At 42.8% G+C, this 13,476-nt stretch overlaps 1 protein-coding gene across 2 annotated transcripts in view; it reads right to left on the bottom strand.

Moving 5' to 3' along the window:
- Positions 1-13,476, bottom strand: part of HELB (DNA helicase B) — a 56,150-nt gene that overhangs the window by 4,225 nt on the left and 38,449 nt on the right. For both annotated transcript variants that reach the window (XM_070622007.1, XM_070622006.1), the window contains 5 exons: positions 9,885-9,966; positions 9,182-9,241; positions 7,547-7,772; positions 6,385-6,528; positions 933-1,427 (listed from right to left, as the gene is read on the bottom strand). In XM_070622007.1, the coding sequence (XP_070478108.1) occupies positions 933-1,427; positions 6,385-6,528; positions 7,547-7,772; positions 9,182-9,241; positions 9,885-9,966 (1,007 nt within the window). The remainder of the gene's footprint in view (positions 1-932; positions 1,428-6,384; positions 6,529-7,546; positions 7,773-9,181; positions 9,242-9,884; positions 9,967-13,476) is intronic.

The following is a 13,476-nucleotide window of genomic DNA, read 5'->3' as shown; positions in this document are numbered from 1 at the left end:
TCAGCAGACAGCCCCGAAGATGAGAGGAGGATCTAAAAAAGCCCAGACGAAATGGGATGGAAGAAATCCCTGACGGACAATTTGCAATAAACCTAGCAACTCACTGGGGGTAGACGGTGAAAGTGAGATGAGTATAAAGGGACTCCAAGATTTTAACTTGTGTGATGGGGAGAATAGGTCTTGAAATGGAGAAAGCAGAAAACAGAGTAAAACGTTGGGCTGTGGGTCCAGAAAGTCAGTCCCTAGGAACAAAGACAACAACCGGGAGTCAGGTCGCTACCTCCTCTCCAGCGTTACAAGCCGCTGGAAAACACCAGGCTCCTTACAGAGCCAATCTGGCTCCACCAGGAGCCATCAGTGCCAGAGTGGGAACTGGCACTCATCTTTGATTTCCCAGTGCCTGGAACGTAGCAGAGAGTTAAAAACTATTTGTTGAACAAATCATCGGAGCAGGGGTGACGGCTGGACCAGAACAGGATCAGTTCTCAAAGGAAGAAGAACTGAGCCTTGGGGAGCTGTCGCTCATCAGAGGATGGGGTGAAAAAACAAAGGAGAGATGAGAGGCGGAGGCAGGACAGACACAGAGTCCGATAAGGTCACACCAAAACCAAGGGAAAGAAACATGGAAACAGCAGAAGTAGTTAAAACTACTAAATATCAGGGAAAAAAGTCCAGAACAGACTGCGAAGTTCCTCTTGGCACACCACCTCCCACCAATGGACTGAGGTCCCCTGAAGGGCCAGCCTCAAGCAGAGTGAGAAAGATAACGAAGAGGAACCGGGCACAGGAGAAGGAAATGCGACAGGCAAGCCGACACTTGTTTTTACGTCCTACAGCACAATGCAACACTAATAAAAACATAGTCATTTATAACCACACGAAAGTTAGCAATGTTTAAACGAAACCTGAGCACATGCGAACATCACTCCTACCATAAGAACTTTGTTTGGACTCTCAGTGTTGTCCATGGCACAGGTTCTTTTGCACCCTCTTGATGTTGACAAATCTTCACCCATATCCACATCTTCAGGTGAAGAAAATTTCCATCTTCTAGGAGAGGAGAAGGCCCCGCCGTCAGCCGCAGAGGCCTCGCTTCTGGGGACATCGTTTGTCCCCAGGTCAGCCGTGACTGTAGGGCCGGGTGATGCTGATGGCTGTGTGCTGTGCCCTCCGCTGTCTCCGGAGCTCTTTGATGGGGATGCAAAATCCGCTGGAGATGCATAGCTCATGGAGAGACTGTTTTGCAAAAAATGCTTTAGACGAGTTCTTCTGCGGAAACTGTTTCTCGAGATTGCGCTCCGGAGCTGAGACTCCTCTGCGATGACATACACTCTGCAGCGGCCCCTGGTCACCGCGGTGTAGACATGCTGCCAGTGCTGGCGGCCCGCCTTCCCAACCACGTAGACAACTGTCCTCTCCTCAGACCCCTGGGAGGAACAATGCGTTAGGAAGACAGAATGCTGTGTAAGATCCGCGTCTGCAGACAGCCGACACAGGCAGGAAAGACACAGGCCTTCAGTGCTCTCCAGCACCTTCTGCCTGGCCGGAGCAGTCACACGAATCCATCCTATGCGTTCCATTTTATTCGTTATCCAAGAACTCACGTTTTCTAGTTATGCTGCTAAGTTCAGGTCTCATAGATCCACACCTGGCTTATAGAAACCCAGCGAGAAACTTTAAAGACAGCACATGGTACTAAATCTTCCTTAACAGAGGAATCTAAAATGACTGGATGGGCTTTATGTGTAAATACATTATCCCATGGTTGCTTAGATAACAAAAAATGGACACCTTAAATATCCATAAATAGGAGAATAGGTATTTATTTATTTATTTATATCTATTTTTAAGTATAAATATAGTATCTATACTATTTTGCGAACATCAAAGATGCTTTAAAATAGAACAAAATTTTTAAAACTGAATACGTATATTTAAAAAATGATCACAACTATGTAACACAAATTAAAATCACTGTGATCCAAAAAAGCACATACAAAATGAACATAAATATGTAACAAAACAAAATAAATTACACGAAAAAGGGAAGGCAATTCTATCAAAATTTTAACTAGTCTGTCTCCAAACGGAGGGCCTGTGGATGATTTTTTTCTTCTACTTTTCTCTATCTTCCCATTGTTGAACCACTAATTTTATCAAGATAAACAATAGAGAAGAATGAATCTTTGTTTTTTAAGTTTAGCAAACCAAGAAATGTATAGGCAAGAAAAATGCCCCATGTCACCAGGTCACTGTGAGAGAACAATTTCAGGCTCTATGGCTATTCTTAGTCCCTGTACTTCCAGTGCCAACATCAACCAAGGGGTGGTTTTAACCATTAGCCGCCTCGATGCTCCCACACCGGCCCTGCCAAAGAAGGAGCTGCAGGAGACGAATGCTGAGCGGGGCATTTGCAGATCCAGCGTGAAAACCTCTCACACAGCAAGCCCCTCTGTCTCCCCGGACACAGAGAGCTTGAACCAACTCTCCACATTACAAAGGTTTGATAAATACTTCCTTCCAATGCTGCCGAGTCTCAGAAACTGACTTAAATGATACCTGATTATACAAATGCTCACCACATTTTACAGATACACAGCACCATTTCTCATCTTGGCCTTTATATTGTGTATTCCTAAATAGATAAATGTCCACCTAACCGAGTTCTTAATGACCAATTAAGGAACACTGAGGACTGTTTCACAGCCTCCCGATCAGCCTCCCTGGGCCCACACTGGCTGCAATCCGCTCAGCGCAGCCAGTGATATTCGTAAAACGCAAACCCAATCACATCAGGCTCTGCTTAAACCCATGAATGGCTCCCAGGCTCTCTAAATAAAGTCCTAACCCCTTATTAGGGCTCATTTGGTCCTTCAAGAGCCAGCCTTGCCCTGCTCCTCTCCCTCCTCCTTTCCCGCCGCCACGCTCTGTCCAGCACAAGGAACCTCTTTGTGGTCCTCTCAGGGTCCCCAGTCTGTGGCCTCCATCTGGCCCCTTCTGGATCAGCTGCCCCGTCCACGGACTTCTCGCCACGCTGCACTTCCTCCATCACAGAAGTTTCACCAGGCTGGAGTGTGACTGCCTCCTGCCGGACTCCTCACTGATGCAAGCTCTGTGAAGGCAGGACAACGTCTGCCCTGCTCACGGCTCTCTACCCAGAGTCTCACTGAACGAATGAGGAAAAAAGTCAAACTGTCACGCCAAAGCCGTGCTGAGAAAGTGGGACATGGACACCTAACTTCACCTAAATCACCTGCTATAAATCATTCGCCCATTTCTCTAAATCCTCCTTGAATCATCAGAACTGTGGAACTCAAGGAGGCAAGTCTCATATATTGACTTTTAATGATGTATACTTCTATTATCTAAATTTGTTCTAAACTCAACAGCTTCTATGAGCAGACACAACTCATTACTACCCTTCATGATCTTATAGACTTAAAATCTGAAAGTCTATATGGACTTTAAGGATCAAAAAACTTTTTCTGTAAAGGATCAAAGAATAGATGTTTTAGGCTTTGCAGGCCAGATGGTCTCTGCTGCAACTACTCAACTCTCCCTCTGAGGTGGAAAAGCAGTCAGAGCCAATATGCAAATGAATGTGTGGCTGTGTTCCAATAAAACTTTATTTAAAAAACAGGTGGTGGGCCAGATTTAGCTACCATATTGGATAACGCAGTCCTAGAAGGCCCTATGAGGTGAGGTGACCTGGCCCCCTATCCCTCTACCCCCCTCACCCCACATTACTTCCCTGACCTCATCTCCTGTCACTCTTCCATGTGGTTTCCTTGCTGTTCCTGTTCCTCAAATATGCCAGACAGGCTCCCACCTTAGGAGAACCTTGGCCTTGGCTATTCCCTCTCTCTCTAGAATACCCTTCTCCCACAAACCCACGTGCTTAACTTCTCCAAGACCTTCTACAAGTCTTTGCTCAAATGCCACCTGCTCAATGAAGCCTATGCTGACCACCTATTTAAAATTAGAACTACACCCCAGCCCTTTTTCATAGCATTTACTACCTTCTAACATAATATGTAGTTTTTTTTTATAGCTGTGTCTGTCTCTGTCCTCTTCTCCACCAAATGCAATCTTCACAATGATGTGAAGGTATCTTTGTTTCGTGGACTGACTTATACCAAGCACCGAGAACAGAGTCTGACTCAGTAAGTATTTGCTGAACTGAACCAAACTTGGGAGAAACAAACTATACTGATACGAGATAACAATCACGAATGTTCTCAGAGGTAAGAGACATTACTTCAATCACGAAATAAGAGCCGGATTCAATAAAAGGCACATTCCAAGATATCTACTCCAACCTCAACCCAGTGATAAAGACCCCTTCACTCTTCATTTGTCCAGAAATGCACCAGTAAGTCTGGATTATAATTTGAGGAAATCTCTCAGAAAGTGGAGCAAAATGATAAGATGGAAAATAGCAGCACAATAGTAGAGAGTAATGAGAAATTGAGATAACCAGTTCCCGAGGTCCAATATAATAGAGGTTCTAGAAAGATAAAACAGAGAAAGCCAAAGACATTACTAAAATCTTAAAGAAATTATTCAAGAAAATTTTCCAAAATTGAAGGATATGAGTTTCCAGAATTACAGAGACCTCATCATAAAGATCCATGGAAGAAATTTCTCCAGGACCTCACAGCCAGGAATGTTTGCACTTAACAACTGTTTGTTTGCTTCTTTAAGGCAACAGACAGTCAACTGACTGCTCCTCTCTTTACTGTGGGAGCTGTGGCTGCAAGGGAACTTAAAAGCCCAATCTGCAATCCACACAGCAAGCACACAGCTCTGTGATCACACGGGCAGTCCAACCCACTCCTGCCAGGAATCCTTTCACCCTCTCTACCTTTATTTTCCACCTGACATCATTTCTTTATCTTTTTAAAAAATCATGCTGAATTGTGGGCATTTTTGTACACCATTTCAAATTCTTTTTGAAACTGAGATGGGGTAATAAATAAAACACCATCCACTTAAAAAAAAAAACCCATTCTAATTAATGTTGCCTACTAGTAGAGGATATAGGCGAACCTAAATTTTTCGGCAAAAAAATGTAGGCTGATGGAGCTTGGTCATTCAAGCAACACACCAACATCAGAGAGGGGACCTCAAAACAATGAGATAAGCAACAGAGCCACCAATAACTTAGGAGACTTCAAGAGTATTCCAATAAAGCTTAAAAGCAAGTCGCACTAAATGCCATATGGTATTCAGGATTAGTTCCTAGAGCAGAAAAAGGACACTAGTGGAAAAACTGGTGAAATCCAAATAAAGTGCACAGTTTAGTTAACAGTACTGTACCAATAGTAATTTCTTAGTTTTGACAAATATACCATAGTAGTAGGAGATCTCGACATTAGGGAAGGCTGGGTCAAGTGTATATGGGAACTCTCCATCCTATCCTCCCCACTCTTCTGTAAGTTTAAAATGATTCCCAAATTGAAAGTCGTTGCAGGGGCCAGCCCCATGGCATAGTAGTTAAGTTCGGCGCGCTCTGCTTCAGTGGCCTGGGTTCACAGGTTCAGATCCCAGGTGGGGACCTACACCGGCATGCTGTAGAGACATCCCACATTTAAAGTGGAATAAGACTGGCACAGATGTTAGCTCAGGGCTAACAAGAATCTTCCTTAGGGAAAAAAAAAAGTTGCCTCCCAAAGACGAGGGGGGATGTGTTTGTCAAAACTTATCCAAGTTCATAATTAAAATGTGCATGCATATTATACCCCAATACAATTGATTACACAACTAAAAAAGTAAGTTGTAAAAATATATAAACATTACAGTACTATTTATGTAAATCTCAGTAACCTTGTTTCCATATGAACGGACAATTCAGGTGGAAGTCAGTTCTGAGCAGGGTGGAAGGTCTGGGACACAGTGAGACAAGTGAGGCACTCACCTTGGGCACAAAATTTAAGAGGATGCCAAGAAACTCAGCAATCAAGATAAAGAATATCTTAATGTAATACTTTAAAAACTCTAAATTTAGACAAAAAATGATCCACGATGAACAAAATATCAAAAGTTTAAATGAAGACAAGATCAGTAACAGTGCCATGCCCAGTGACACTGCATGCTGGAGCACCAGGAAGATGCAGTCATTCTGGTCCTGACCTTTCTGCCCAGGGGCAGGGAAGGCCCAAAGGACGTGGCTCTGACTATGACGTCCCAGTTCCTCAATAAAGACAGTCTGAGGCAAAAAGAGCAAAAGGCTAATGTCCATCTAGTATTTTCTGTACTTTTGTGCATTTTCTTTCCTAACTAAAAAGATAAAAGCAAAAGCAAGAAAAATTAAGAAGAAAATAATGCAAGGTATTCTGTGGCTTGGGAAGCTACTTAATTTGCTTTATAAACATCCATTCTTACCTGAAAAGTGTGAATAGTTCTTGCCCATGCATGTTTTACGTGACAATGTTTCATTAGTTTCTGAAAATCCACAGTTACTTCCAAGCCAGCCCTATTATCAATGGTCACAAGTCTTCTCCTTCCAAAGGTTACATCAGTTACATCCTGTCACCAAAACAAACAACTAGTCTGTATCTTTTTAAATATGCATTCTGTAAAGACACTCCATCTTTGTGTCGAACATAAAATGCAAGCAGCTTATAAGTAAAATAGCATGTATATTCATTATAATTGTTAAGAATTTTAAAAGGCTTAAAATCTACCTTAAGCACAAACTGAATATATACACACCCAAACATTTTAACAAACACAAATGGAAGGTTTTGGTCCTTGAAACTTAACCTTCATTTGACTCTCTGAGAAGAGTCTGTGTTGTCTTTCTTATTCTGAAGTCTGCATATACTCTCTGCAAAAAGTTTACTTTTCCTCACAGCTTTTAAAGAATAAGCGTGTAAGTTTAAGAGGCTGTTTATACAATGAGAACAAATTCAAGGTGAATGCTTCTGTAGTTTCTGGAAGCAGCAACCGAGGAAATGGTGCTTTGTAAAACATACGTGTGTGACTTGTCGCTTGTGTTTTGTTACTCAAGCACTTCAAACTTATTAAAAATGTTTCTTCAGTCTTCCAGAAAATACAAGAGAAAGGAACACTTCCCAACTCATTTTATGAAGCTAGCATTACTCTGACACCAAAACCAGACATCACTAGAAAACTGCAAACTAGTATCCCTCGTAGACATGGATGCAAAAATCCTTAACAAAAAATAATGGAAGAAGGGGCCGGCCTGGTGGCGCAGCCCTGAAGTTCATGCACTCTGCTTTGGTGGGTGTGGACCTACACACTGCTCATCAAGCCATGCTGTGGCAGGCGTCCCACATATAAAATAGAGGAAGATGGGCACAGATGTTAGCTCAGGGCCAGTCTTCCTCAACAAAAAGAGGAGGATTGGTTGCAGATGTTAGCTCAGGGCCAATCCTCCTCAAAAAAAATAATAATAATTAAAAAAATAATAATGAAAGAAGGTCAGCTCTGATAATGACTAGACTCTGAATCAACCCTAGGGCAATAAAAAAAAGTCTCTCTCTAATAGGTAAAAAGGTACTATTTTTTTGTTATCACTTACTTTTGTTATGAAAAATATTTCTCCATTGCAGAGTCGAATACCACTGTCAAAGTCATGCTTATTAGCAAAACCAGGAGGAGTATCATTGAAGTCTGCACCGCTGGGCACGAGGTCATTGTTCTGCTGACTGTTGAGGGTATCTGCAGGGAGCAGGTCCGAGAGATATGCATTCCTGGTACAACAAATTTTATCACCAACTCCAAATTGAAGCCTCTTCTGATGGTCTCTGGGTTAGAAAATAACACATTATCAATGTTTGGAAACCCTCAATTCCATTTTGTTTAAGCATTAATGCCCAACTCAGATCCAACCCCATTCTCAAAATAATTTCCACACTCTACTTTACTTTGTCCTCCAAAGGTCAACAAGACATCGGGCTCCCACGGTCATGGTCTGATGACCTCTATTCAGCAGCACCTCAAACTCAATGACATTTCCCAGCCCGATTTTTTCAAGTTGGAAATCTTGGCATAAATGCTGATGTTTCTTTCACTCTATATTCTAAAAGATGCCAAAAGTCTTAATGATGCTACCCTTTAATTCCACCCTCTCCTCTCCAATCTCTCCATCACTACCCAATCTCAGGTCTTACAACACTTATCCACATTTCTATTATAATAACGACATTCTATCAGAACAGTCTCAGCAAACTGAATAAACGCTGGTGAGGGGGCCAGCTCCGTGGCCGAGTGGTTAAGTTCGCGCACTCTGCTGCGGCGGCCCAGGGTTCGGATCCTGGGCACGGACACGGCACCGCTCGTCAGGCCACGTTGAGGCAGCATCCCATATCCCACAACTAGAAGGACCTGCAACTAGGATATACAACTATGTACTGGAGGGGTTTGGGAAATAAAGCAGGGAAAAAAAAAAAAAAAGATTGCCAACAGTTGTTAGCCCAGGTGCCAATCTTTAAAAAAAAATGCTGGTGATACACGAGCTGCTGAGATAAGTGCCTGAGGTGTATTATTTCATTTCACCCTTACCGCGGCCAGACGGAATTCTGTGTAAGCATCCTCTTTAACATACATGGAAGGGGGTATTACCTGTCCAAGATCACAGTTACTGGGACCCAGACTAGAGGGCCCCAATCTCATGCTTTTTAACCCTTTGTCAGGCTACCTAACACGGTTTTTTGTGTGTCTTGCCTCAAGAGACAGGGAGCTCCTCCTGGAACATACATATCTCTCGGTTCTGTGCACTTAGTAAGTAGTAGGTGCTGATAAACCCAAGACAAGTGAGGTGATTTTTCCTACATGTAAACAGAGTGGCTTTTTTCCACTCCTATTTCTCTGACAGATGTTCAGTAAGGTGCTCCCTGTTACTCAGGTTCTTGGACACTCTATACACATATTATAATTTGGAAAATTCGCCTGAGTTCCCTACACTCATCTTGGAGAAACTGGAGGCTGCCAACCTGGAAACCACAAAGAAAATTTTGTTCCTTATTTTTCTTATTCCACCGATTACCAAGAAGTCAATTCCTGAGGATATATATTTAATTGAAGAGATCACTTTACTTCACTAACGAGAAAAAAGGTTTTAAACTATGTGGCTACAGTGATAAATGTCAAAATAGACAAAAGAAGAGCAAATCAAGGAGGGACTGTCCCCAGAGTCACATTCTTTTGTGCTCACTTCATGAGGTGGTCCGTGTAGTGCCTGCAACAGCAGTCGTTGATGACATCACAGTCTTGCCTGAAACACAGGAAAATGCAAGGGTCACCTTAACAGCATCTGTTTTGTGCTTATTTCTCTTATCAAAAATTACGATATACTGGGGGCTGGCCCCGTGGCCGAGTGGTTAAGTTCGCGCGCTCCGCTGCAGGCGGCCCAGTGTTTCGTTGGTTCGAATCCTGGGCGCGGACATGGCACTGCTCATCAGACCACGCTGAGGCAGCGTCCCACATACCACAACTAGAAGGACCCCACAACGAAGAATACACAACTATGTACCGGGGGGCTTTGGGGAGAAAAAGGAAAAAATAAAATCTTTAAAAAAAAAAAAAAAGTAATAGTTTAAAAAAAAAAAAAATTACGATATACTGGATGCTATAAAAAGTTTCCAGGACTTTCTCCAGGAAAAACTATTTTGTAATTTTTATCTTAACATAAACCTTTGTTCCATTCAGATTTCCTGTGAGGTTCCAAATACAATATTTGGTAGAAAGAGCCCTGTTTAGAAACTGCCCTCTGCCGTGTCTAAAAAGAAATACCTCAAAACAAGAGAGAAGTGACAGTGATGAACTAGCAGAGTCTCCCACTTGAACAGGATCTATACTAACAAGATGAAAGATTGAAAAGCTAGATTAAAAACATTAAAATACTGTAAATGCTTTACCTTCTAAAGGCAATAAATTGTGATTTTTCGGCATCTCGCAGGTCATCTTCTTTGAGTAAAGTTCTAACTGCAGAATATAAATCTGATAATTCAAGAGAAAAATGTTAACCCAGAAAAGCACCAAATTACAACATTGTTTCTATGGAGAAACTAACTCAGAATTCCTGCTAACGGGTCTGGAAAACAGCTCACCAAATGGAATATAAGTTCACCACAGGAACATCAACCTCATTCACACCCTCAGCCTGAGCAACAGAAAAGAGAATGGAGACAGGCTCCAGACACCCACTCAACAGAGAAGCCACACCAGCCAGCAGAGATCCTAATCGGCAGTATGGCCACAGCATCCTTACTGACGGTTTGCGAATGCTGAACTTACAAGGGCAAGAGGAAAAAACACGTAATGGAACTACTGACCTAAGACGTCTTTGTGTTTTAAGTTCTGGTGGTACTGGTGGTAAGGAGTTATCATCTGAGAATCTATATGCTTTGCTCACAGCAGTTGGCTGCATTTAACCTTCACCACACTCAGTGAGGCAGCTATCATTACATCCAGGGCTGCTGGTCAGCTGATACACGCCAGTATACAATACTGAGACGCTTCTATGATGCCTGGAAAATAACCACCCCCACACACCACAACGCCCCACCCCCACCCCCACCTTGTCCCCCTCCCCCAGAACCCCCAAACATCTCCAAGATTCAGCAACTAAAGGTTAACCCTGGCTCAGCAGGAGCATGCACTGCAAGAGTGACCACACCTGACCAGCTATTGAATAGTCTGACTGTCACACTGGTTACATCCTTGTTACCAACGTGGAACTGAGGCTCTTGGCAGTGAAAGCAACTTTCCACGTGAGTCAGGTGGCCAGCCTCGCTCTTTCAGAGCTCAGATCATGACAATGGTGACAGCCACTTACACTTCGTCCTTCCTCGGAGCTCTGAGAAGCAGGCTCCCTCCAATCCCTCTCAGCAATATTACAAAACAGCGGACATTTCTCGTTACTGAGAGAAGATATAAAAATTGGGGTAAGAACCTTCCAGGCTTTTGTGCCTTTCCCTCGTAGCAACGAGTCACAGGGGAATGAAAAGGCCAGGCCTCGGGACGCCCTGCTCTAGGAAGACGGCATCAGCTGCTCGCGGAGCCTTTCATCTTCCAGATAAAGGGAGGATTATCACTAAAAGCGAGCCCACACTCAGCTCACGGCGGTCGGGCCTGCCCGGAACGTCCAACAGCCTCATGGAGCATCGCTTTCCTCTACGCGTACAGGAGCGTGCCTGCCTTCTTCACTCCCTAAACATCTCACAGATCAATACGTACCCCATATTTCACTGATTCAAACACGTACGTTATTCTCGCATTTCCACATCTCTGAAATTCTAGCCCAGTAATGAAGCCTGTCTCAGGTCTTTGTACTTTGCAATAATGAGAATAATTTACTCAATAACTTAATTGTCAATGAAAAAGTACTATATGCCACCCCAAGGAATATTCGATTCTCTTAAAGAAGAGACTAATTTTCCAGCCGAAGTTTGTCATTAAGAGAAAAACAGGGTCCAACCCCATGGTCGAGTGGTTAAGTTCGCACACTCCTCTTCGGAGGCCCAGGGTTTTGCTGGTTTGGATCCTGGGCGCGGGCATGGCCCTGCTCATCAGGCCACGCTGAGGTGGCATCCCACATAGCACAGCTAGAAGGGCCCACAACTAAATATACAACTATGTACTGGGGGGATTTGGGGAGGAAAAGTGGAAAAAAAAAAAAAGATAGAACAACAGCATCAGCTGAGCTCTGCTGCCATTCTGAGACCAACATCTCTTTAAGCAGGTAGTCATTAACGAAAGAACGGGGGCCAAAAATAAAACCAACCATATTTTAGGTAAAGCAGATGGAGTGGCAAAGAGGGCAAGTTCCTTAACCACCGAAGTCTCATTTTCTTCATCTGTTCTAGTACCTACTGTTAGCTAAGCTGTTGTGAGAATAAATATTATCTATGAATTCTTCACAATATGTTAATAAAAAACAAGTGACAAAATAATATGCAGCTTATAATCCAATCTATGTAAAACTAAAATAAATATGTCTGTGCCTGGATATGTTAAGGTTTAAAGGATAAACACCAAGCTCTCACTGTGTAAGTGACCTTTACTGGGTTGTCTAGGGGGAAAAGGAGAGAGGAAGATTACAGTGAAATAGTAATTTTTACGTCAAACACTTCTGTATCATTTGACTTTTTTTAAGGACTATAAATTATTTCTATGATCCAAAAAACAAAAAAGGTATTCACAGAATACCATGTATTATATGATCCCATTTAAAAAGAAAAAAGAATCCAGCCACATGTGAATAACACTAACCCAAGGGAGCTGAGATCGGTGACACACACAATGGAGGAAAGGCCTGCAAATAAAGTTGTTGGCACTTAGATTCACTGCAGAGTGAAAGTAGTTAAGTAGGAAGGATAAACCTTTAAGAACTGTGGCAACTACAATAAATCCTCCATAATAATTTAAATCTTCACTAATTCAATTTTGAGTAAACTATTACACTATTAAAAAGAGTTTTCGGGGCCAGCCCAGTGGCGCAGCGGTTAAGTTTGCATGTTCCGTTTGGGCGGCCTTGGTTCACCAGTTTGGATCCCGGGTGCGGACCTACGCACCATTCATCAAGCCATGCTGTGGCAGGTGTCCCACATAAAATAGAAGAAGGTGGGCATGGATGTTAGCTCAGGGCCAGTCTTCCTCAAAAAAAAACCAGTTTGCTAAGTAAGTTTATAAAATAAATAAAGATCAAAAAGTTTAAACTATGTAAATAAACTCATTTGCAATAGCTAATTCAATGTCTTTTATTCACAAAAAACTAACACTTACACTATACTGCCTCAAAACTAACGAATGCCCTCAACGCTCTCAACAGCTCCACAGGCACCGTCACGGTGATTCTCATCTTAGAAACGATTAAGTGACGGGAAGATCCCCTGTCCTACCCTCTCACTCTGTCGTGTTGGCAGCCATCATTAGAAGCAGTGCTTGTCCATTTTATAAGAAACAGAACTATTAGGAGACCAACATGGCAACAATTTAACAGCCATGATGTTTGTTGCAAAATGTACTCAAGGGGCCATCCTGGTGGCACAGTGGTGAAGTTCGCACATTCCGCTTCAGCAGCCCGGGGTTCACCAGTTCAGATCCCGGGTGTGGACATGGCACCACTTGGTAAAGCCATGCTGTGGTAGGTGTCCCACATATAAAGCAGACGAAGATGGGCACGGATGTTAGGTCAGGGCCAGTCTTCCTCAGCAAAAAGAGGAGGATTGGCAGCAGATGTTAGCTCAGGGCTAATCTTGCTCAAAAAGAAAAAAAGTACTCAAAATACTGAGTGTATTTAGTCTTCCAATTGCTGTAAACGAAAACCTTCACTAACTAAAATGTTTTCTCCTGAATGAACCTGGATTACTGGGGCTTTCCCCTATTTTAAACTAATCATCTACACCCATTTATTCACTCAACAAATACTTAGCCCTTAGTGTGTGTGTGTCAAGAGCTTCCCAATCTTTATAAAATTCTAGGGTAATCTGCTTTTGATGATTAATA

This window comes from Equus przewalskii, chromosome 5 (assembly GCF_037783145.1).
Source record: "Equus przewalskii isolate Varuska chromosome 5, EquPr2, whole genome shotgun sequence".
Classification (NCBI taxonomy): domain Eukaryota; kingdom Metazoa; phylum Chordata; class Mammalia; order Perissodactyla; family Equidae; genus Equus; species Equus przewalskii.
The sequence above is the reverse complement of the archived record's forward strand: the minus strand, read 5'-3'. Positions and strand labels throughout refer to the sequence as shown.